This window comes from Pan troglodytes, chromosome 6 (assembly GCF_028858775.2).
Source record: "Pan troglodytes isolate AG18354 chromosome 6, NHGRI_mPanTro3-v2.0_pri, whole genome shotgun sequence".
NCBI lineage: Eukaryota > Metazoa > Chordata > Mammalia > Primates > Hominidae > Pan > Pan troglodytes.
The window spans coordinates 44184502-44211472 of NC_072404.2; the positions used below are offsets into that span (position 1 = coordinate 44184502).

Genomic DNA, 26971 nt, shown 5'->3' on the forward strand with positions numbered 1-26971 from the left:
GTATTGTTTCTAGGTGTGTCTGTGAGGTTGGTGCCAGAGGAGACTGACATTTGAGTCAGTGGACTGGGAGAGGAAGACCCCTCCTCAATGTGAATGGGCACCATCCAATCAGCTGCCAGCATGGCTGGAACACCAAGTAGAAGAGGGGGATAAGCTTGCTTGCTCTGAGTCTTCTCTCTCTCTCTCTCTCTCTCTCTCTCTCTCTCTCTCTCTCTCTCCTGCTGGATGCCTGCTTTCTCTCCCACTGCCCAAAACTCAAGGTTTTGGGACTTAACACCAGTGGCCTCTTGGGGGCTCTCAGGCCTTTGGCATCACACAGAGCTTCATTGTCAGCTTCCCTGGTTTGAAGCTTTCAGACTTAGGCTGAGCCTTGCTACTGGTTTCTCTCTGTCCCCAGTTTGCAGATGGCCAATCGTGGGACTTTGCCTTGTAATTGCATAAGCCAATTTTCCCTAATAGACTCCTCTCTCTCTCTCTCTCTCTCTATATATATATATATATATGTGTGTGTGTGTGTATATATATATATAAAATATAGACATAGATAGATAGCTATAGAGATATATCTATCTATATCTATCTATCTAGCATCCAGCAATTACTCTCTCTCTATATATATCTATATATCTATAGATATAGATAGATAGATAGATATAGAGATATATCTGTATCTAACTATATCTATCTAGCTATCTATCTATATAGAGAGAGATAGAGAGAGAGACAGAGAGAGAGGAGTCTATTAGGGAAAATCTCTCTCTCTCTCTCTCTTTCTCCCTATAAAAGTGAGAACACTACATGTTCTCACTTTTGAGTAGAAACTAACCAGTGGATACACATTGACATAAAGATGGAAATAATAGGCATTGGAGCTCCAAAAGTGGAGACGGAGAGGAGGCTGAAGGTTGGAAAATTATCTATTGGGTATAAAGTTCACTATTTGGGTGATGGTTTAATAGAAGCCCAAGTCTTACCATCGCACAACATAACCATATAATAAACCTGCACATGTACCCTCTGGATCTAAAATAAAATTTAAAAATTTTAAATTAAAAAAATTTAAAAAATTAAATATACACTAAGGTAAATTATACAAGCCATAAGTACAGAATAAAGACATATATATTTTAAATTTTAGCCAAATGATATTCTTCCATGGCTATGGAACACTTTATACTACAGTTAGAGAACAGCCAACTTCCTGGCATTTGCTCTTACAGAGACATTTGACTACAGGACCACTGAATTCAAGGCTTACTGATTTACCCCAAAGATGGAGAATAATAATTCTGATTCTCATTCATAAGCAGGTTTCTGCTTGACAGTTTTGATATATGCACATTCTGTAGACTGAGGGGGAAATGTATATTTATCATGAATTTACAATTTTCCACACTGTATCTCAGGTGGTTTACATTTATTATACATTATTCTTCCAACAACCCTATTAAATATTCCCCCATTTTCAAGAAAAATTAACTAGTACTTCAAGTTTAAGTAACTCACCTAGTCAGTAAACAAGGACTGAAACAGTCTGTCTAACTCTAAATTCTGTGTTTTCTCACACCATCCCATAACCAAGAACACCACACACCTCTCAAGTAAGGGAGTTCCACAGAAATTCTGAGACCTCCTAAATAATCTTTGGTTCCCAAGTGATGTTTGACAAAGAATGTGAGTGTATTCTTATAAACAGTTGATACATTCACTTAAATTGTTGGAATGCTACTCTTTAAAGTGAGATGCATAGATTATAAATTTTTTTCTTTATTCATGTACACATCCTATCTGGGCATCAAAGCAAACATATCACAAAATGCCTCTTAATCAATAGCAAATTATACAATAAAAAGATATCAAGAAGAGTTTGGTTTGATAGAATTTCTCTACATTACTCAGGCCGGGCGCAGTGGCTCATACTTGTAATCCCAGCACTTTGGGAGGCCGAGGTGGGTGGATCACGAGGTCAGGAGATCGAGACCATCCTGGCTAACATGGTCAAACCCCATCTCTACTAAAGATACAAAAAATTAGCCGGGCGTGGTGGTGGGTGCCTGTAGTCCCAGCTACTCGGAGAGGCTGAGGCAGGGGAATGGCGTGAACCTGGGAGGTGGAGCTTGCAGTGAGCCGAGATTGCGCCACTGCACTTCAGCCTGGGTGACAGAGCGAGACTCCATCACAAAAAAAAAAAAAAAAAAAAGAATTTCTCTACATTACTTTTGCCTACTTTATTATTCTACATTATTTTGTCCTGTATTTGTTCTATAGATTTCATTTTTGTCCTGTAGATTTCATCGTTAAGTTATGTACAGGCTGGAAAAGTGGAAAAGATGACCAGTTGATCCATTGCACTACAGAACTACAACTGAGAACATTTAGAAGTTTCATTGATAGCTATGTTCACAAGTTAGAGATTAATCTGATCCCATGGCTGGAAGGACCATAGGGCCCAATGTTCTCATTTTAGAAGGGAGGAACTATTATAAAGTAGAAGCAGCACTAGAGATAGACTAGAGATTGGGTTTTAGTTTTGACTCTTCCACTAATTTGCTATGGAGCTGGAGGAAGTCCCTTTGGGCCTAGCTGTGTAAACTCATGGGGAAAAGTAACAAAGGAGGATAAATACAGCGGGAATCCTGGCTGCAGGGCACCATTGCCTTTTCTTGCCCATCCTAATTCTAGATCCAACTTGAGCTCTTGACTTGTCTGAAGTTCCTTGGCATTTTAATGAAAATACAGCATTTTCTTCAGAATCCATTTTAAAGAAAAGCCCAAGAGGTAGGTAGGGTATCCAGATCCTCATTATGGCCCCAAATAGAAGATGATTGGACTATGGCACAGGCTGGTGACTGGTAAATCTCTTCATGTGAACTATATTTAAAACAATTCAGGTCATAATTTTCCTTCAGTGTGACTGTAGGGGCAAGCTCTCTCATGGTACCCCGGGTCCCTAGTAGCGTTCCTTTCAAAGCTGGCACTTGATACCGCAAATTTCATTTGACACATTTATGCGCTTTTTTTCTAATAAATGAATTTAGTGGTGTCCCCCTCACAACCTTCAGCTCAATCATCTTTTTCAATCTGCTCTCCTGGTATTGCCTGCAGTCCTATCATGAACCCTCAGCAGCCGGGTCCCAGAGCAACTCAACTGCAGGCAGCACTGTTGCCATGGCAACGTCTGTTAGACCTAGCTCCATCACTTTCTTCAAAAATTAAAGTCTTCTACAGAGATCCCAAAGTTAATGAATTTTTGGTTAATTTGGCCTTTAAGTTTGTGTCAGAATATCCAATAATAATACAGATCAGTATTTAAAGTTTAATTAGTGATTTATCCGCAACGCGTAGGGGAGAAGTGGATAGGAAAAGGGGACTTATCTTTTAATGCAAACGTAAATACCATGTATTGTTCTCTCTCAGAGATGAGGAGATAAGCACATACTAGTTTTTGGAGCAGCCACCGTGGACAGCTTCAATAGGGATTGCAAATAGTTTGTTAAAGATATTGCTTAAGGAAGACACATTTATGGTACAATAAGCATTTTTCTATGGCTGGCTATGTCATCTTTGAATGATATGTAAGGTGCCTGCTGTTACACCTCAAACTGCCTTCTCCTAAGCAGGCCCAGGCTCAGGTTGGCAGAAGGCAGAGGGAAGGCTGCCAGACATACCCAGAGACTAGACTGAGAAACAGTGATCTGCAAATCACCTGAATGTCATTACACTTTGTTGGCAAAACTCCCAAACCTGACCCTGTCAAGCACGACATATATCTCACTGTGCAACCTGGGACCCAACCCAGATGGCAGTGTGGGGCCTGAAGCTTGAGGAGGGGCAGGCAGCAGAAAGTCGCACTTGGAAGGCCTGACTGCCAACCTCTGAGTTCACAGCCTTTGAACTGGCCATGGCATTAGTAAGTAAAAGCCACTCCACAATGATATGTCATCCCGATGGCCTAGCAAACAGAGGCTGGAAAAAAGCCATAAACACAGGGTGCTCTTGTTACTACAAACAATTGTTACTACAAGGAATTTTTAAAGTAATACATTTTGATTTTGGGGGAGCAGGAAGAGGTTATAATGTACAACCCTCTTAAAGGAAGAATGAGAAAACTGGCACAGAGGGTAAAATGATTTCCCTAAGGCCACTTCACTGGTTGACCATGCAGTTAGTTCCCCATATTCCTAATTCAAGGTCTTTCAAATACATCCCCTTTGAAATTTGCTTTGCTGCCAAAGTGGAGGATTAGGACACACATTACCTCTGAGAAGCTCAAGGTTGAGGCTGCACAGAGTTTCTGTTTCATTTCAACTCCTCAGCCACAAACCAGGAACATCCATCAAGTCTAAGCATTCGTTGTGGGAAGTCTTTGTGTCCACTTGGACCCTAAGTTGTGACCCTAACGGCTTTAGTTAGATGTGATATGAGATGTGTTGATAAATATATTTTTATAAAACCTCCTCTTTTTAAAAGCATCTGGAGTAGTCAGGAGATAGACAGCTATGGCTTAAAATACCAGGATTTGAATCACATGTCACTACTTTCTAGGTGTGTGATCTTGGTTAATCAATTAATCTCTTTGTGTCCGTTTTCTTAATCTGTAAAATGAGGGACCTGATGCCTAAATAATCCTATTTCACGGGACTGCTGTGAGAGAATGCATGACAGTGCTACTGCTCCCTAGTATCTCTTATCACAGTATGGCCTTCTTTACTATCACCTTACTCTCTTTGATCATACTCCTTCATTTCAGGACACACACAGTAGTCCTCAAAGGCAGTATCTGAGCTGCTTGAGCACCGATGCTGGAACACAAGGCAACTTGCTGGGGAAAAGGAAGGGATCTCTGATCTCAAATCAAGCACTTTTTCCTGATCATGTTTAAGGTCCAGCTCATGTCTATGGAGGGCTAGCAGGAGGGATTCATGCAAGGGCCTTTCTATCCTGGAGGTGAGGGATGGACAGAACAGGAACAGGCAAGAAGTGAATGAGAACTCAGCACACATGGTCTAGGGGGTTGGTTCCATATTATCCATGGACTAAAGAAATCCCAACACTGCCACCAGTAGGGGAAGAGGAGTGAGCCAGTAAGTAGAACACATCTGCAAGGCTCTTGTAGGTCTAAATTCTGATTTCTGGGGTGGGACTGGGCTTCATATTGGGGTGGGGCTTTATTATCTCAACAGAGTTGTCTTTTTAACATCTGAATGGGTCTGGTCTTACATAGGCTACCCAATTGTGTTGATGACCAGGAATGGTTTCAATGAGGGATTATGAATTGGGCCCAATACATATTCAGAAGAGAGAATAAGAGTTTCTTATCCTGAAGCTAATGATAACTAGTCACATTAAATATATCAAGCTAAAGCTCTAGATTTAGTATGTGACAAAAAGTATACACCAAGGCAGACACAAAACCATCTTATAATCATGTGTTGTATGATTCCATTTATATCAGCTCTCCAGAATAGATAAATCCATAGCAGATTGGCAGGTACCAAGCGCCTGGGGAGGGGAAGATGGGAGTCACTGCTTAATGGCTATGGGGCTGTGATTTGAGGTGATGAAAATGTTTTGGAACGAGATAGAGGTGATGATTGTACAACACTGTGAATGTACTAAGTGCCAGTTAATTGTTACTTGAAAATGGTTAATTTTATTTTATGTGAATTTCACCTCAGAAGAAAAGTACATGCCAAAAGTAATACTTAAAAGTCACCGGGCATCTATCACTTAAAAATGGCTCCTCAATAGTGGAAGAACAACCTGAATCCTGAGTTCATGTTCACATAGATTTATAACAACACTCTGAATAAATAATGACATTTATTAAAAAGTCTCACTTGGCCCTGTTTGAGATGGGGCTTTGGAAATCACACTCCAGAAGGCAGGGAAGATGCCACTACTAGCAGTTGGTAGGTGGTTAATGAATACTTAATATCAGCCACATCTCAAAACAGCAGTGGCCCCATATTTCAGAGATGGCCACCTACAAACCCAGATCAACCTGCTCTGTGAGGTTGGGGGAACTGATCACTGTGTTGTTACTTTCACTTTATTCTTGGCTAATTTTATCTCTTCCCTATGACTTCCTGCAAAGACAGAGAGAAAGATCTAGGTTCAGTTACTTGTATCAGATTTGGATGTATCATGTTTGTAGATCATCTGCCCTTCTTTTTCCTTCTACAACCACATTGAAGGAGGACGCAGCTGAGAGGGCACTGCCAGTTCTCTGAATACTCACATCTCCTGGGCAATGAAGATAGAAAAATTCCCCATTCATTCACTGAGTATGAAGGTGCCTGGAAAAGGGAAAGTCTTTTAGAAAGGACAAAGAATTTTGATGGGACACAGCTTGTTTGGGAACCACATGGAAATTTGCGTTGATGGAGATCTAACAGGGGCTGGGTCCATTGCCATTTCTGACATGAGGCAACACTGGAAGAGGGGGCTGTTATCTTTGCCTCTGCTGCTTTCTCCTCCCCAGAGTACATATTTCACCTGCTTCTGCTTATTTGCTTCTCACCACCTTTTCATGACGATGATAACAATAATGATATCACCAAACTGTCATTAACTAATAACCTCTGCGTGACAGATGCTGAAACTGACAACATGTATTATTTCTAAGCCCTCATAGGAAACTTTTAAGGTGATTATTATTAACTCCATTTTATATTTGAGGTAAGTGGGGCTTAGGTGTCACAGAGCTGTGGGGCAGAACGAAAAAACTGACATTGCTTTTGATCATAATAACTGGCTTGCTTTTCCTAAATATAAAAAAGCCAAAGTATCTGAATGAAAAAAAAAGAGAAGGAAAATGACCATATACATATTTATACTTTAAGAAATCAAACTGCAGCCACTTTAAGGACCCCAAGACTACAGTGTCAACCAACTAACAAATCAATGACTTGGAATTTGATGGGCATGGATTATGCACTCTGCTGTGTGCTTGGTATCATGAACAAGAGAGAAATAGACACTTGTTTAGTTTGAGGGGCATTGAAAATGTAACTATTTGCTAATGGGAATAGGAATACAATCAAACTCAGAAAATAACCAATTCTGTGATTTTTTTTTTCTAAGAAAGGTAAACAGGAACATCCATCTCCAAGGTTCTCATAAAAAAAAGAAAAATAAATACATATGTATGTTTCTTGACATCTTAAAGCATGCTTCAGTGTGAGCACTTGGAGTTGGAAGATCATTCTATGTTAATAAGGGCAGACAATAATTCAAGCTTCCTGGCTTCCTCTGATCTTCAATGTCTTCTTCTGACATACTGGGAGATCATATCTAGAGGCACAGGGGAAACGCTAGCTCTCATGTTTACTCTGCAAAAGGAGAAAACCCAAATGCTGTTTCCCGTGAACATGAGTGTCACTGAAGGACACCTCAACCTCTGTGTAACGTGCATCTCAACCACCAGTCTGTGGAAACTAGGAGGCAGGAGCCATATCTATTTACAACATCCCTGTATTCTCCAGATCCAGAACAGAGCCTGACACCTACAGAGGACTCAAATATATCTGTCAACTGAGTAAAAGAGGAAGTGAGCACACGCATTCTGTGCAGACAGAAATATTCTAGCAAGATGAAGTTGATAGACTATAGTCTGGCAATTCTGATATGTATATATTTGTTGGTTTAAATTGGTCTTGACAAGTTAAGTGGTAAAATTTTTAAAAAACAAAACACAGCAAAAACCAAAGTTGTCCCCAGAATAATGGGTCAATAATGTTTCATAATCCAGGATTCCCCAACAATTCTAAAAACGTCTTTACCACAGTCTTCCTTACATTTATATGTTCTAAAAACTATGCTAACTCTAAATTTAATTACACGGCATTATTTTGAAAAAATAATAGGCAAAAAAGAACGCTGGTATAATTCACATAATTTAAGCAAAATACAGGCACTGACAGAAATTTAGAGAAAATTAGAAGGGGGCTCTTTAGAAAAAAATGGAATAAATGTGGGTAAAAATCTAACCATAATTAATTGTAACCAAATAATACATTATGAATTGGCTCTGTGCTCATCTTTACCTGCTTTGCAACCTCATTCTCTAACACATATTGAAACGAATATTGAAATCATATTGAATTTTTTTTTTTTTTTGAGACAGAGTCTCACTCTGTCGCCCTGGTTGGAGTGCAATGGTTAAGATCTCAGCTCACTGCACCTCTGCCTTCCGGGTTCAAGCGATTCTCCTGCCTCAGCCTCCCAAGTAGCTGGGATTACAGGCACCTGCCATCATGCCAGGCTAATTTTTGTATTTTTGTAGAGATGGGGTTTCATCATGTTGGCCAGGCTGGTCTTGAACTTCTGACCTCATGTGATTTGCCTACCTTGCCCTCCCAAAGTGCTGGGATTACAGGCGTGAGCCACCGCACCTGGCCCCAAATCATTTTTTTTCTAACAAATATTTTCATTATTTACATAACATAGAAACATCTGGAAAAGTAAAGACAAGAGTGTTGTTTTTTTTAAATGCATCCTGTAGACATACTAGTAAAATTTGATGTTGTTGGGAAAAACTGAAGACAATACTAGCTATATGAGAAATAAAACAACAAACAAAAATGTAATAATTAAACTTTTCTTAAAAGCCCTAGGTTTCTTTCGGAAACACCGTTAAAATTTCCCATGTTTGAAATTATACGTGCCTCTTTACAAAAAAAAAAAAAAACAACAAAAAAACCAGAACAATCACAAACTTCATCTCAGATGAAATGCATTCTGTCAAAACTTGAACTAATAATTATGGTGACATTTCAGTAGTGAAAGGGATTACCTCAAAAGGTCATGTCAACTCAACACTGACTGATGACAACCACAGCCAGCCAATTAATTAATGCTAGGGACACAATGTGGGTTTTTGTTTTTACAACTAAATACCACGTATCTAGCAACCTAATAGACCTTTCTCCAGAGAAATATAACCCTAATATTATGTTAGATTATTATGACCAGAAGGAAGAAGCTATAAATCTTCTTTAGGAAACAAAAATACATTTTATCTGATTCTATTTTCCTAAGGAGAAGGGAGAATGAGGGGAAAAATTGATTTCATCCAAGTATGTCCATGTTAAAAACATGGAAGGCAGCCACTACTGATGACTATTAGGCAAACTGAATTGCTGTAAACTGTCTCCTCTTAGTTAACATTGTTACTATTATTTTTCAGTCCATATGGAGAAATGAACTTGAATTTTTTCTCTGTGGAAAGCGTAGATCACACTGTGAGCTCTGCACTTATGATTCTTGCATCACCTGTGGATCTCAGGAAGTGCCTGAATCCTTCATTAGACTGTAAATTGCCTTATATTTTACAAGGAATCAAAATTTTTGATTCTCTACAGTTCACCTATGAGCTTCAGGAGAAAAGGTATTTTCAGAATGAAGCATTCTTCCAAACAGCTGCTTACCCAACATGAGGGAAGCTGGTTTGAGTGATGGTTGGTGCCTGTGCCACAGGGTGTTGAATATTTTTCATATTACCCTTAAACGATTATCAAACATATGCATATATATATATATATATATATATATATATATATATATAGTAGCTATTACATAGTAGGTACTTAATAATTGGTGGCCACTAATATTGTCCACTGGAAAACCATAAACCTGGATTCTGAAAAAAACAAAAGCCTACTTAGATCGGTTTGTTGAAATGAGGATGGGTGTGGGAGGTATATGAACATGACACTCTTAGAAGGGATCACAGAGAATCAACATTCAACCGTATTGAACACAGTAGCTTGTCTATTCCACATTTCCAATCTATTGCACAACATCCAATGCTGCCCCTGCTCATGGGCATGATGGCATTAAGCCTTACACTGAATAGTCTTGGGCATAAAATCAATGAACTAGTTTTAAAACATTGGTGAAGATGAAGTTGGTGCTGCTGTTCAAAATAAGGATTTGATGAGAGCTTTTTCAGAATCGAAACAATTTCCCTCAAAACCTAAATCAATATATTTTTAACTCCCTGGCATCATCCACATTCCTTTAAAAATAAATTATCTTCTTAATTATAATAGTAACGAAAAATTAAACTCCATTTTTCCCTTCCTTTGTTATTTAAATAATCTTAAAGCTAAGGTGAGTAGACAGATCACCATTGGACACCAAGTGAAAAATCACTGTCTGCATGGACTTGCTGAAATCTCCAGTGAATCTGGGAGTGGCCCTGGACACAGCACTCCCTGGTCTAAAGTCCCTGCAAGCAATGCCTCTAGGAGAGATTCAGTCCAGCTTTAAGTATTTTCCATTACTATCTTGCACTATTATTTATTTTTCTACTTGATTAATGAACTGTTGGTGTGACAGATGACCTACCATTTTCCCTGTAAAATGACTTAAGGCACCAACGACATGAAGTAAGACTCATTTCTCTAGGTATCTAATCTAGGGAATGTTATTTTTGGTAATAGAGAAATTGTTTTTCCTATTTGTACAGTCTATGAAGGGTAAATGGTACCCTGATTGAAATTGTTGGAAGACATTTTTCTGCATTTCATAAATAAATGACTTTTCACTCGCCATGGGTATTTTGTACTCTACACTTTCATGGGTATTACAATGTCCAGTTCTACTTGGTACATATCAGAGCTCAGCCCAGTTTGCAATGTGGTGTTCTTTATGGCTGCATGGATTAGGGTAAGAGCAGGTTTCCAGGCAGACAAATGGATCCCCATCCCAGCACAAAAACAAAACATCCTCAAGGTCCGTATTACTATAAGAGTCATCGGCAGACTTAATTGTGAGCAAATGGTGGTGCACATAGGAATCCTTACAGATTCATGGAGTTGTGATATGGGATTTCAACACCTCATTGGACCTTAACCAACCTATGAAACTAATATTGTAAGTAATCAATATGTACACACAATGAACAAAGTTATTATTCTGTTTATCACATGCAAGTTCCCTAATAAAGGCACATCTCCAGCTGTCACAGGTAGAACAAAGCATTAACAGGTCTGATTACTCGCAAGTCCTACAACCCTTCTACTGTGCTATACCTGTGGCTATGTACAGTTTTCTTTAGATCATAAGATCAGTTATCTGGATATCTTCCTTAATAAAAAATGAAAGAGAACAGGCATGAAGGCTATTTGAACCTGGGAGCTACGACAGATATGGAGCATGTTTGGCCAAAGTGAGGCAAAGATGAGAGCGATGCATATGGTCATGAGATGAGCATGGCTGTGGCAGCGAGGCAGATGGAGGGTGAGAGGGAGGTGGTGCTCACCACTGCCTCCTCCACTGGCTCCTCAGCCCGAGTGTCCATTCCAAGGTCCAGCCCAACGGCAGGTGTGACAGCAGCCAGAGGCTCCTCTGCTTTTGGCTCTGTGGGTGGAGCCTGTTCAGATTCAGCCTTGGAGTGTTTGTTTTGAGGGTTAGAGGAAAAAGATTCAACAGGTAAATAGATAACATTACAGAATACTGGACAATTAAGATTTTCTTTGTCATCCCATAGGCAACTAGCTTCATGAAATCCGTGCTGGAGAAAAGCCCCCATTTGCCATCATAGGCTTTTAGAGAATGGAAAAGACTAGAAATAAAATCTTATTAAGCTTCTGCTTTACCATCATCAAGACTGTCATTTCCCTTGAAGTCAGGCAAGACTTACCATTTTACCTACCCATTTTACTTACTTGCAACATTTTGACTACCCACTTACCTATGATAGCTATAAGAGGTTCTGCCATTTTCCAGAGAGAGAGAGAGACAGAGACAGAGAGAGAGAAAGAGACAGAGATAGAGACAGAGACGGAGACAGAGACAGAGAGAAAGGATTCTAGGAGGACCCACAATTATTTGCCAGTGGGAAGGAGTAAGGAAGAAATCGCAGGGCACACAGTTCCAGGGCCTTTCAGTTTTATGAATATGCATTGCACCAAAAAAATCAAAGAGTCATTCTAATAGTCAGACTAAAATGCATTCATTTGACCCAACAGGTCACCATGAAGCTAGTGTTCCACTTCCAAGGCTGGGAAGAACAGAATCAGCTACCTGGCTATTTGCTACTACAATCATAGATACTTTACTGCCTTGTTGTAAATTCCTGTTCAGTCCCTTTTTCCCTTTCTCCCTCCAACAAAATCCTTAGTAATGCATTTATTTCAAATAATAGTTGTTTAAAGAACCACAGGGCAATATTCTCCATGGTTTCAATTATACCCCCTGAATTGTGTAGGCAGGGTGAGGTCTTTTTGTCCCAACAAGACATATAAACATCATCCTGATTTCAATTACATATATGGTGAATCAGGCTTCTGGCATCTCTTAGATCAAGGCCTTTTTAGTTTTAAAATTAGCAATATAAACTAACAGCAAGCCATTAAAAGCACCACAGCCAATGCATGTTACTACAAATACTGAAAATATTCCTTCTTTTTCCATTCTTATTAATATAAATAAACATATTTATCTAGCATGATTCTTTCACTAAATGAATGGCCATTAGAGGGCTCATAAGATCCTTTTCTATCACCAGAACACTTAAACTAAAAAAAGTTTAAAAGTGATTTCCCAGTGGAGTAAGAAGTCTCTAATTAATGCTGTGATTGGAGAAATCAGTAACTTCTATCCAACTCACCATAAGCAATCAAAACGCACCTCTATTTGTCCTGTACATTTATCTGAGTCAGTGCACATGGCAAGTTCCACAGAGAAGTGCTGGAAAAGTTATGCTGAGATAATACAAAATGAATATGAATAGCCTAGTGTTGGACAAATACACAAAGTATTTGTCTTATGTTTCCCACCAAATCATTCCATTTTTATGCATGCCAGGATCACACGACTATTCTTTTCAAAGGACATAATAAATTCAAGGGACTGGTAGACAAGTGTGCAGACATTTGATTTTTATGGGCTTTTTTTCAGCTTTAAGAGGTGGCCTGACATAATTTTTAAGGAAGAATGAGATAAAATTCACACTAATATGCTCTCAAGAGTCCTTTATGGAAAAATACTTCACTTTTATTGTTTGAAAAGAATTATCTTCATAATGGAACAAGTTTTCATAACAGCAAACAGATACTGTAAGTGCTCAGGGAATGATCTTACCATTTGGGAAGTCAAGGTGATTTGCTATGACAGCCTGGTATCAAATGACCTTCACAATGAAGGATAAAAGGGTAATTTGAGAAAACACCAAGAAATCCACGAGCAGATGCTGTTCACTGCAAGCTGAGTCTACTCTATGGAAGAAGTAAGATCGAAGCCAGATGAGAAGCCAAGAGATGTTTTAAAACATGAGCCAAAGAAATATAACATCATATATTTTATAAAATGCAAAGATATCTCAAAATGCAAAAAAATATTTGCACCAGAGTCTGGGTTTCTTAGAAGTCTGAAGAAATTCTGACATTTTTTATAAGGCAAGAATAAATAGCTAGGGTGATTTTATAAATGAGTCTAATTGCATTTGCTTGTTGAAATTTGACAGTACAGCTGTGGTCTAGTATAAAGAGAACATAGGATTGCTTATGTCCCCACAAGTCACAAGATGTTTCACATACGACAATAACACATGAAATTTTACAATATGGCATTACAACTTAACCTAAATTCCAGGAGGATAGTATAACTCACTAAATGATGAGTAACAATGAAGCATGGTTATATATAAAATCAGCTACCCAAATTTAGAAATAGAGGCCACCTTTCTATTCCAAGATAATGTAAAATTGTAAGTATTTTGTCAAGAAAGAGGGAAAAGCAAAGATAAAATGTGAGCAACCGCTTGTGGAGAGATTTAATATAGTCCTGTGGGAATTGTGCCCTACCTTCACTGTTTTTCCTACAAGATGCCTCCCTTGAAAGACATTGCAAATGGGTTGATCCCATGCCACACCTATTTTGGAGTGCTGAGAATGATTTCCTATTGTTTGCTTCAGTAGCAGTCATTACACACTCAGAGAAGAGGTACATCCTTTACAGATATTGGTGGCAGCAGATGCCACAATGGTTTAACTCTGAGGACCATAAACCAATTCTTCCTTTAGAATAAAATGAGGAGTGTAGCCTTGCAGCACCTTTTCTGGTATCCTTTGTGATAAGATGAAAGGCGGGTCAATACAGAGGAAGAGGAGATGGGTTGGGACAGCAGGGGCAGAAGTCTAGTCACATCCAATGTGGCCTTGTATCCAGTTTCTCCAATCCTGAGAGAGCTAATTTAGTGAGAACTCCAAAGGGCTTTAGAGGCAACCCTGAGCCCTGAGCAAGAGTTACTGATTCAAAAGGGTTTAAACCTGTACTCAAAAGATGTCCTGCGGGGCTGTATGATGCAGGCTGGGAGATGTACAGCTGATTACCAACTTCACCCCCTACCTCGCTCAGAATAGTCAATGAGCCAAACACGGACGTTTTCTTGCTCCTGGGAAATCGTGTACAATCACGACTCACTGGGAGACATCAGTTCACTGTGATTTCCTAGATCAGAGGGCAGGACCAAGGTTAGCAGCATTTGCAATGCTGAACATGACAAAGCTAAGTTCCCCATGGAAAGAAGGGGCAAGATGTCTGCTTCAGAGAATACATACAAACAGAAGAGAAAGACAAGCATGGAAGCTCCTAGGACCAGCCATGGATGATAGGGGAAAGGTTCACTGAAACTTAAAAACCACTGAATTCTAGACCTGAATCTTTTGCATCCGTGTAGTAGGTGTGAGTTTAATTATAACCAATTGCCTTTCCTTTTATACTGGTATTTCTCCATTTCTCATAAACCATTCATGATTGATAATTAAAAATTCCATTCTCCATCTCCATCACTCAGCTGGAGAATCACCAATGAACATGAAGAATGAGTTTCACTGGCTCCATTACTAACACAAGTATAATTTGTATTTGAAACATTTAAATATTTATTTGCAGGCCAGAGAGACTCTGCCTTTCAGCTGGTTGCCCAAAAGGCAAAAGTGTGACAATCTATTGACAAGGTATGAGAGACACACCTGTCTTTGCAAATATATCAAACCAGCCTTGAAGACAAACTTTCCAGAAGAGAATTCCTTACTTAAAATAGTTTAAAAGAAATCATTCTAGGGAGGAGCCAAGATGGCCGAATAGGAACAGCTCCGGTCTACAGCTCCCAGCGTGAGCGACGCAGAAGACGGGTGATTTCTGCATTTCCATCTGAGGTACCGGGTTCATCTCACTAGGGAGTGCCAGACAGTGGGCGCAGGCCAGTGGGTGCGCGTACCGTGCGCGAGCCGAAGCAGGGCGAGGCATTGCCTCACCTGGGAAGCGCAAGGGGTCAGGGAGTTCCCTTTCCGAGTCAAAGAAAGGGGTGACGGACGCACCTGGAAAACTCGGGTCACTCCCACCCGAATATTGCGCGTTTCAGACCGGCTTAAAAAACGGCGCACCACGAGACTATATCCCACACCTGGCTCGGAGGGTCCTACGCCCTCGGAATCTCGCTGATTGCTAGCACAGCAGTCTGAGATCAAACTGCAAGGCAGCAGCGAGGCTGGGGGAGGGGCGCCCGCCATTGCCCAGGCTTGCTTAGGTAAACAAAGCAGCCAGGAAGCTCGAACTGGGTGGAGCCCACCACAGCTCAAGGAGGCCTGCCTGCCTCTGTAGGCTCCACCTCTGGGGGCAGGGCACAGACAAACAAAAAGACAGCAGTAACCTCTGCAGACTTAAATGTCCCTGTCTGACAGCTTTGAAGAGAGCAGTGGTTCTCCCAGCACGCAGCTGGAGATCTGAGAACGGGCAGACTGCCTCCTCAAGTGGGTCCCTAACCCCTGACCCCCGAGCAGCCTAACTGGGAGGCACCCCCCAGCAGGGGCACACTGACACCTCACACGGCAGGGTATTCCAACAGACCTGCAGCTGAGGGTCCTGTCTGTTAGAAGGAAAACTAACAAACAGAAAGGACATCCACACTGAAAACCCATCTGTACATCACCATCATCAAAGACCAAAAGTAGATAAAACCACAAAGATGGGGAGAAAACAGAACAGAAAAACAGGAAACTCTAAAATGCAGAGCGCCTCTCCTCCTCCAAAGGAACGCAGTTCCTCACCAGCAACGGAACAAAGCTGGATGGAGAATGATTTTGACGAGCTGAGAGAAGAAGGCTTCAGACGATCAAATTACTCTGAGCTACGGGAGGACATTCAAACCAAAGGCAAAGAAGTTGAAAACTTTGAAAAAAATTTAGAAGAATGTATAACTAGAATAACCAATACAGAGAAGTGCTTAAAGGAGCTGATGGAGCTGAAAACCAAGGCTCGAGAACTACGTGAAGAATGCAGAAGCCTCAGGAGCCGATGCGATCAACTGGAAGAAAGGGTATCAGCAATGGAAGATGAAATGAATGAAATGAAGCGAGAAGGGAAGTCTAGAGAAAAAAGAATAAAAAGAAATGAGCAAAGCCTCCAAGAAATATGGGACTATGTGAAAAGACCAAATCTACGTCTGATTGGTGTACCTGAAAGTGATGCGGAGAATGAAACCAAGTTGGAAAACACTCTGCAGGATATTATCCAGGAGAACTTCCCCAATCTAGCAAGGCAGGCCAACGTTCAGATTCAGGAAATACAGAGAACGCCACAAAGATACTCCTCGAGAAGAGCAACTCCAAGACACATAATTGTCAGATTCACCAAAGTTGAAATGAAGGAAAAAATGTTAAGGGCAGCCAGACAGAAAGGTCGGGTTACCCTCAAAGGGAAGCCCATCAGACTAACAGCGGATCTCTCGGCAGAAACCCTACAAGCCAGAAGAGAGTGGGGGCCAATATTTAACATTCTTAAAGAAAAGAATTTTCAACCCAGAATTTCATATCCAGCCAAACTAAGCTTCATAAGTGAAGGAGAAATAAAATACTTTACAGACAAGCAAATGCTGACCGATTTTGTCATCACCAGGCCTGCCCTAAAAGAGCTCCTGAAGGAAGCGCTAAATATGGAAAGGAACAACCGGTACCAGCCGCTGCAAAATCATGCCAAAATGTAAAGACCATCAAGACTAGGAAGAAACTGCATCAACTAACGAGCAAAATCACCAGCTAACATCATAATGACAGGATCAAATTCACACATAACAATATTAACTTTAAATGTAAATGGACTAAATGCTCCAATTAAAAGACACAGACTGGCAAGTTGGATAAAGAGTCAAGACCCATCAGTGTGCTGTATTCAGGAAACGCATCTCACGTGCAGAGACACACATAGGCTCAAAATAAAAGGACGGAGGAAGATCTACCAAGCAAATGGAAAACAAAAAAAGGCAGGGGTTGCAATCCTAGTCTCTGATAAAACAGACTTTAAACCAACAAAGATCAAGAGACAAAGAAGGCCATTACATAATGGTAAAGGGATCAATTCAACAAGAGGAGCTAACTATCCTAAATATTTATGCACCCAATACAGGAGCACCCAGATTCATAAAGCAAGTCCTGAGTGACCTACAAAGAGACTTAGACTCCCACACATTAATAATGGGAGACTTTAACACCCCACTGTCAACATTAGACAGATCAACGAGACAGAAAGTCAACAAGGATACCCAGGAATTGAACTCAGCTCTGCACCAAGCGGACCTAATAGACATCTACAGAACTCTCCACCCCAAATCAACAGAATATACATTTTTTTCAGCACCACACCACACCTATTCCAAAATTGACCACATAGTTGGAAGTAAAGCTCTCCTCAGCAAATGTAAAAGAACAGAAATTATAACAAACTATCTCTCAGACCACAGTGCAATCAAACTAGAACTCAGGATTAAGAATCTCACTCAAAGCCGCTCAACTACATGGAAACTGAACAACCTGCTCCTGAATGACTGCTGGGTACATAACGAAATGAAGGCAGAAATAAAGATGTTCTTTAAAACCAACGAGAACAAAGACACAACATACCAGAATCTCTGGGACGCATTCAAAGCAGTGTGCAGAGGGAAATTTATAGCACTAAATGCCCACAAGAGAAAGCAGGAAAGATCCAAAATTGACACCCTAACATCACAATTAAAAGAACTAGAAAAGCAAGAGCAAACACATTCAAAAGCTAGCAGAAGGCAAGAAATAACTAAAATCAGAGCAGAACTGAAGGAAATAGAGACACAAAAAACCCTTCAAAAAATTAATGAATCCAGGAGCTGGTTTTTTGAAAGGATCAACAAAATTGATAGACCGCTAGCAAGACTAATAAAGAAAAAAAGAGAGAAGAATCAAATAGACGCAATAAAAAATGATAAAGGGGATATCACCACCGATCCCACAGAAATACAAACTACCATCAGAGAATACTACAAACACCTCTACGCAAATAAACTAGAAAATCTAGAAGAAATGGATACATTCCTCGACACATACACTCTCCCAAGACTAAACCAGGAAGAAGTTGAATCTCTGAATAGACCAATAACAGGAGCTGAAATTGTGGCAATAATCAATAGTTTACCAACCAAAAAGAGTCCAGGACCAGATGGATTCACAGCCGAATTCTACCAGAGGTACAAGGAGGAACTGGTACCATTCCTTCTGAAACTATTCCAATCAATAGAAAAAGAGGGAATCCTCCCTAACTCATTTTATGAGGCCAGCATCATTCTGATACCAAAGCCTGGCAGAGACACAACCAAAAAAGAGAATTTTAGACCAATATCCTTGATGAACATTGATGCAAAAATCCTCAATAAAATACTGGCAAACCGAATCCAGCAGCACATCAAAAAGCTTATCCACCATGATCAAGTGGGCTTCATCCCTGGGATGCAAGGCTGGTTCAACATACACAAATCAATAAATGTAATCCAGCATATAAACAGAGCCAAAGACAAAAACCACATGATTATCTCAATAGATGCAGAAAAAGCCTTTGACAAAATTCAACAACCCTTCATGCTAAAAACTCTCAATAAATTAGGTATTGATGGGACATATTTCAAAATAATAAGAGCTATCTATGACAAACCCACAGCCAATATCATACTGAATGGGCAAAAACTGGAAGCATTCCCTTTGAAAACTGGCACAAGACAGGGATGCCCTCTCTCACCGCTCCTATTCAACATAGTGTTGGAAGTTCTGGCCAGGGCAATCAGGCAGGAGAAGGAAATAAAGGGTATTCAATTAGGAAAAGAGGAAGTCAAATTGTCCCTGTTTGCAGACGACATGATTGTTTATCTAGAAAACCCCATCGTCTCAGCCCAAAATCTCCTTAAGCTGATAAGCAACTTCAGCAAAGTCTCAGGATACAAAATCAATGTACAAAAATCACAAGCATTCTTATACACCAACAACAGACAAACAGAGAGCCAAATCATGAGTGAACTCCCATTCACAATTGCTTCAAAGAGAATAAAATACCTAGGAATCCAACTTGCAAGGGATGTGAAGCACCTCTTCAAGGAGAACTACAAACCACTGCTCAAGGAAATAAAAGAGGATACAAACAAATGGAAGAACATTCCTTGCTCATGGGTAGGAAGAATCAATATCGTGAAAATGGCCATACTGCCCAAGGTAATTTACAGATTCAATGCCATCCCCATCAAGCTACCAATGACTTTCTTCACAGAATTGGAAAAAACTACTTCAAAGTTCATACGGAACCAAAAGAGAGCCCGCATCGCCAAGTCAATCCTAAGCCAAAAGAACAAAGCTGGAGGCATCACACTACCTGACTTCAAACTATACTACAAGGCTACAGTAACCAAAACAGCATGGTACTGGTACCAAAACAGAAATATAGATCAATGGAACAGAACAGAGCCCTCAGATATAACGCCGCTTACCTACAACTATCTGATCTTTGACAAACCTGAGAAAAACAAGCAATGGGGAAAGGATTCCCTATTTAATAAATGGTGCTGGGAAAACTGGCTAGCCATATGTAGAAAGCTGAAACTGGATCCCTTCCTTACACCTTATACAAAAATCAATTCAAGATGGATTAAAGATTTAAACGTTAGACCTAAAACCATAAAAACCCTAGAAGAAAACCTAGGCATTACCATTCAGGACATAGGCGTGGGCAAGGACTTCATGTCCAAAACACCAAAAGCAATGGCAATAAAAGACAAAATTGACAAATGGGATCTAATTAAACTAAAGAGCTTCTGCACAGCAAAAGAAACTACCATCAGAGTGAATAGGCAACCTACAACATGGGAGAAAATTTTCGCAACCTACTCATCTGACAAAGGGCTAATATCCAGAATCTACAGTGAACTCAAACAAATTTACAAGAAAAAAACAAACAACCCCATCAAAAAGTGGGCGAAGGACATGAACAGGCACTTCTCAAAAGAAGACATTTATGCAGCCAAAAAACACATGAAAAAATGCTCATCATCACTGGCCATCAGAGAAATGCAAATCAAAACCACTATGAGATATCATCTCACCCCAGTTAGAATGGCAATCATTAAAAAGTCAGGAAACAACAGGTGCTGGAGAGGATGTGGAGAAATAGGAACACTTTTACACTGTTGGTGGGACTGTAAACTAGTTCAACCATTGTGGAAGTCAGTGTGGCGATTCCTCAGGGATCTAGAACTAGAAATACCATTTGACCCAGCCATCCCATTACTGGGTATATACCCAAATGACTATAAATCATGCTGCTATAAAGACACATGCACACGTATGTTTATTGCGGCATTATTCACAATAGCAAAGACTTGGAACCAACCCAAATGTCCAACAATGATAGACTGGATTAAGAAAATGTGGCACATATACACCATGGAATACTATGCAGCCATAAAAAATGATGAGTTCATATCCTTTGTAGGGACATGGATGAAATTGGAAACCATCATTCTCAGTAAACTATCGCAAGAACAAAAAACCAAACACCGCATATTCTCACTCATAGGTGGGAATTGAACAATGAGATCACATGGACACAGGAAGGGGAATATCATACTCTGGGGACTGTGGTGGGGAGGGGGGAGGGGGGAGGGATAGCATTGGGAGATATACCTAATGCTAGATGACGAGTTAGTGGGTGCAGCGCACCAGCATGGCACATGTATACATATGTAACTAACCTGCACAAGGTGCACATGTACCCTAAAACTTAAAGTATAATAAAAAATAAATAATAAAAAAAGAAATCATTCTATTTAATCTCAATTCCAAGCATCCAATATGAAAGGCAGGAGCTGGGATAAGTATGCACTATTCTCATGAGAAAACCATAGTGCTACAAATAACCCTCATGAACTAGTCCTCAAAGAGCCCAAATCCTCTGAAGTGTAGCAATGACATGCTCAAAAGTGATATCTCTTAAGGTCTCTTCATTCATCTTTACTAGTAAGCTTTAAGCTGTTGCTAAAAATGTTTCCCATCATAACTGCAACACTGATCTTTTAAGAATCTCCTCTAACGCCAGGAGTAACTATTTCTGTTTCTTACTCATCCCCTAACTAAGCTTTTCTCTCTCCTCATTTGGTATCAAATTAGGAATCACAACTCTACTATGCATTACTGCTTTCTACCTCTCACAAAGTGGAGGGATGAGATGATAAATGGGGTAGTTTCAGGTTCAAGAAACAAACAAGGATTTATTTTGAAGCATGAATTCTTGAGGCAATTTCACTTTAAATACTGGAACTTAAGTTATATTCACATGGAAATATACATGTCTTTAATGGATTCACTGTGTTCTGCTGGGGTTCATAATTAGGAGACTAGTTTTTGCTGGAATGACTGTGCCTGTGTGAATAGAAATAACCAAATACAAAGTCACACTGAGGTTTTACAGACACATTCTCTCCTGTTTTCTAGAAAAGTACAGGATCCAGAAGCCACATTCTGGATATTCAAACTCTAGACAGCCTAGAATGATCAGCTTTAGAACATTCAGTGATAACTAACAACTTCCTGAGAGCACAAACCCAAATCAACTTACCAAGTTGCAGATCATACTCTGGTCTGTCTGCATTGTGAATAATGAAGTATCCTGGGGCTAAAAATCAAGGATAAAAATAGAAGATGTTTTTTAAAGATATTTAAATTAGCTACCATCAATTGTGTCTGCCTATCTATCTATCTATCTATCCATCTATCTATTTATCGACATTCTATCTATCTAATTTTCTTTTTGAGAAAGGGTCTCCTCTGTTCCCCAGGCTGGAGTATAGTGGTATGATCATGCTCACCGCATTCTCCACCTCCCTGGGCTCAGGCGATCTACCTCAGCCTCCTGAGTAGCTAGAAGTACAGGCGCACATCACCACGCCTGGCTAATTTTTGCATTTTTTTGTATAGACAGGGTTTCATCATGTTGCCCAAGCTGGTCTCGAATTTCTGGGCTCAAGCAAACTGCCGAGCTTGGCCTCCCAGAGTGCTAGGATTACAGGTGGGAGCCACCATGCCTGGCTTAATAAATATTATTTTAAACATGTTCAAGTCCCCTTTTATTTTAAATCATTAAGTCAAAACATGCAAAAGTAAGTTTTAATAATAGTTATTCTAAATATAAGTCTCTGCTAGCAGAATACTATGAGAGTCATTAAACAAAGGCCACTGGCTTCAGGGGCATCTTTAGTCCACAGCTTCTCTTCTGGCCGTTGATATCAAATCAGAAGTTAGTGGTTGAAGCTCCAAAATTTAAACTTTTTAAATGTTGTGAATTCAATCTCACTATATTACTTAAGTGTTCCTTCTATGGGTTATGTATGAACCATATGTTAACATTTCATAAAATATGTTCATTGACCTAAACAAATCAAGCTGGAGGAAATCTAAAGGAAAAGTGATCTCTAAAGGAACCTTCATCTCTCATTACACTGGTAGCCAGGCTTGCACCCTCCAAACAGGAGACCCAGGTGTCTTTCCTGGGAAATCTGCCAGCTCAAGGAAAAAAACAAAATGCCTGAAGAAATTGACATCAGGGGATGCCTAACAGAAAAGATGAGCCAGTGCCTTTTGGTTGAAGATGGTGTTTTGAACACATGCAGTTGCCTCTGTTACCTCCTGAATCCAAACTAAACAACAATAAAGGGATTTTTAAGGCATAAACCTATAAGAATGAAAAGAATGAGAAGAAAGATATAATCAACAAAATGTTGAAATTGGAAAGCAGATGAAAGAGTAGTAACTTGGTAGATCAAAGAATCTGTATCCTAAGGTGATGCTAGAAATGCTGCAAATCAGTCCGATTTGTTCCTTAGAACTCCCAGTGGTGAAAAATTAGAAGCATAAAGAGCCATAGGAAACAGGAGTGAGGGTGGTGGTAACAACAGAAGAATAGTAAAAGTCTATTACAAAGTCATCAGACCTCAAGATATTCTTACCTACTAAGAACACCAAGCAACATCCTTGCTTACCCTAGCAGAAGACTTGAGATTAATTATATAGAGGCTGAAACAGGGTCCCTGGACTGGGGAACACACAGGCACATCAGGAAGGTAGAAGCACTGAGTACTTACATAATAAATATTGAGACCATGCACCCCTCTCTCGTCATTCTGCTCCCATTTTTTCCCCAATCACCTCCATTACACTAGTAGTCGGACTTGAACTTCACAGACAGGAGACAAAATAAATCTTCCCTGGGAAATCTGGCCAGCCCAAAGGAAAAAAAAATGCCTAAAGAATCTGACTTCAGTGGCTCCCCAACAGAAAAGATAAGCCAGAAAGTCCTGCAACAATGCCCACAGTCAATGAACTCTATCTACCTGTACAAGGTTCCAGTCAGCTTTTCAGCATCCCACTTTTAAATATGAATATTCAGTCAAGATCACCAAACATTTGAGAAGTCTCAAATATAAAAGAGAGATGGAATAGAAAGGGTTAAGCAAGAGGAAGAAACAAAGATTTTGCAAAAATAATTCAAAAATGATTATTAATACCTTCAGAGATATAATGGAAGAGAATCATTCATGACACAAGAAGAAGATGCTATTGGAAAATAAATATGCAGTAAACAAAAAGAGTTATTGGAAATTGAAAAAATTATAGGAGTGAAAAACCTGTTAGAATAGTTGGCAGAGAAAGTAGAGAAAGACAACAGAGAAAAGGAAACAGCAAAGAAAAAATAATAGAATACTAGTCAGGAAGTTAAAATATGAAAAATAGAAGTGTTATGGAATGAGAGAACAAAGGAAAAAAATATAAAGCCATGAAATATTTTTTTAAAATTCTCCCAAACCAAAACCCATAAATTTTGAGATTAAAAAGGCTTATACAGTGGATGAAAAGAGACTCAGACCATAGCCCATCATTGAAACATTTCAGAAACACTGAAGCAAAAAGAAGATGCTACAAAGTTCCAGAGAGAAAGAGAGAAAAGGAAGATGAAAGAGGTAGGAGGAGGGAGATAGAGAGAAAGAATGAGGAGAGGAAGCAGGTTTCTTACAAAATATCAAGAATCAAAATGACAGTTTCTTGAAGGCAACACTAGGTGGTAGGATTGAGTGGAGCGATGGCTTTAAAATTATAAGGGAAAATGATTTACAGCTTCGAATATAATACCCAAACTAGCAGTCCAGTATATGAATATATACGTAGGACATGTTCAGATGTGTAAGGTCACAAATATACACCTTCCGTGTATACACTTTTTTCAGAAAGCTACTGGAGGTTGTGCTCCACCCAAATGAATGATTAAACCACAAATGAGGAAACTTGCATCAGAAAACAGTGGAAGGACAGGAAAGAGAGGTGAAGGCAGTCCCCATGACCAAAAGGATGGAAGAGCCAGTGAGAACAGCTCTACAGCAAGTCACAGTCATAGAGTACCCAGTTCAGACCACAGCAGCCCAGAAGAGGAGGACAGATAGGCAGTTTCTTCAAGAAGATGAAACTGATTGAATGTCTAGTGTTTTCAGCAAAATAGGAGATTTGTATAACTACAGAGTATGGGGTTGAGTATGTGATAAGTACCTAGAAAACTAAGCATATCAATCAAAAGGCAAATAAATTAGACCCATAATTATTACCACAAAGGAAAACAAAAAATTGGCATGAAACAAAATGTGAAATTCATGACTTGGCTGTTAATAGCATTTTCATCACTATTACATTACCACAGATTGCCTGGATGGCTTTGATGGAACTCTATCAGAGGAAGGGCAGGAAGCAGAAGAGGGGGCGAATTGGGTGGGTAGGAGGTGGCAAATACTTTAAGTCTTCACCTTCCAGAGAGATGAGTCAATAGATAATACTTTAGAAATCAAGAAGCAGCATTATAAGAAACCCATGCACACATATAGGGCGGAAACAGAGAATTTGTTGAAGGAAGTGAAACTATTTACCTCTAAGAAACAGGAAATGAAGGGAGTGTATGATGGTCTGAAGTTTTAAAATAAAAGCCCTTATAAAAGTTGTTACTTTTAAAATTATGTGCATTAATAACTCTGATGGAAATACAAACCTGAAAAGAATGAGAAATTGATGACAGAGCCTATCATAACCTTTCAAAGGAATTTTCTGAAGATGGAAGAGATGCATTAACGTCTCTCTTTGTATTTGTGTGTATCTGTATTTGGATGTGGGAATATCAGTGGGTTTTTATCTTTTTACAGGTAACATGGGAAAATAATGAAACCTTTAAATACAGAATTCTATTTATGAATATATTATGAATATGTATTTAGAGAATTCTAAATGCTAAATTATTAGAAACTGTGCATGTCTGACATTCTGAGACAAAGCAGGCATCACAGACAAGCCTGTTTGAGGTCTCCATTGAAGAGGTTGTCAGAACTGATCCAGGAGCCTGAGAGCCATGTGGCCGGCCTTTTACACAGGTTACACCTGCCTACCTGTTGGGACATACACATACACTGTCCTAATGGGACAGTTCATCTTGTGGTTTCTCTTTCACAGACTCTCAAGAAAAATACTGCCTTATTGGACACAACCAGCATATGGTTTCTGATCTTCCAACAGCTCCTTCCTGGAGAACTGCTGAAGAGGTAAGGCTCTGTGCAGTGTGGCTCCTATAGGAATCTCTAGAAGGAAGCTCCTAAAACCCTCTCACATTTTCTAAAGATCCATCTCATTAGTTCAAAACAATCCTAGCTCTTCTTTAGAACAGCTGAATCCAGTGGATCTCTCAGATCAGAACAACTTCTAATTTCTAGTAGAGGAATCGGTAGAAGGTAGAAGCCCATGGTATAGCTAATCATATTAATAAAAGCTAAACTAAAGTCAGGGAGAACTTAGTGTGTGGGCTAAACACTCTGTTGCATATCTCATTTAATCTTCAAATAATCATACAATGTTGCTACTATTCTGTTTCCATTACTCAGTCTGTAAGTAGTGGGGTCCAATTTTGTGCTGATATTCTTAATCATTATGCTATACTAGTGGCACAGAGAACCAAACCACATTGAAAAAAATGTGCATCATTCTCAGCAGATGGATCCTGCAAGAAAATAGATTCCTTACCTGTGTGAATCCATTAAATGAACCACCAGAAGCCTAAACAGAAACAAAAATCAGATTGTGTTATTATTTTTCGTTATCATTTTTGTAGGACCAGTAAATATCCATTAGACAAGTTGGAAAGTAAAGACTATCACAAGTTTTAAAATAATACAAAAGGTTGCTGTGCATGAAAGAACTTAGGAAATGCAAAGGCCACACTGTATGATTTTAAATAGGCTGACAAAAAAAAGAAAGGTTAATTTTACAATTATTGCTGCTGCATTATTGCTTGGTGCCAACCAAAACCCACTTTCTCTATAATGAGAAGATGATTCCAGAAAAGGGCCATTAGGAGTTAAATTGCTTGTTTTTCAGGCCATTGACAGAATCTGGAAGAAACTTTTCCAGTGTTTCTACAATGCATCATTTTGATGAACAGCAATCATGATATTTTACAGTTTCAGTGGCCCTGGGTTGAAACATTTCGTGTGTTCTTTTTGGAGCGGAACCACTTCAGGAACAGTAAATTAGTCTGTGCTGCTCTTGGTTTAGCACATTTTTAGTACCTGCATACTAAAAGTGAAAGTAGGGAG

At 39.5% G+C, this 26971-nt stretch overlaps 1 protein-coding gene across 3 annotated transcripts in view; it reads right to left on the reverse strand.

Annotated features, from left to right (window-relative positions):
* The window catches only part of AMPH (amphiphysin), a 253080-nt gene that overhangs the window by 22805 nt on the left and 203304 nt on the right, over positions 1–26971 (reverse strand). For 2 of the 3 annotated variants that reach the window (XM_063815323.1, XM_063815321.1), the window contains 2 exons: positions 26400–26432; positions 21913–21969 (listed from right to left, as the gene is read on the reverse strand). In XM_063815323.1, coding sequence (XP_063671393.1) covers positions 21913–21969; positions 26400–26432 — 90 coding nt within the window. Of the gene's footprint in view, positions 1–11269; positions 11396–21912; positions 21970–26399; positions 26433–26971 lie in introns of all 3 variants that reach the window. The other variant, XM_063815322.1, reaches the window with a different exon arrangement.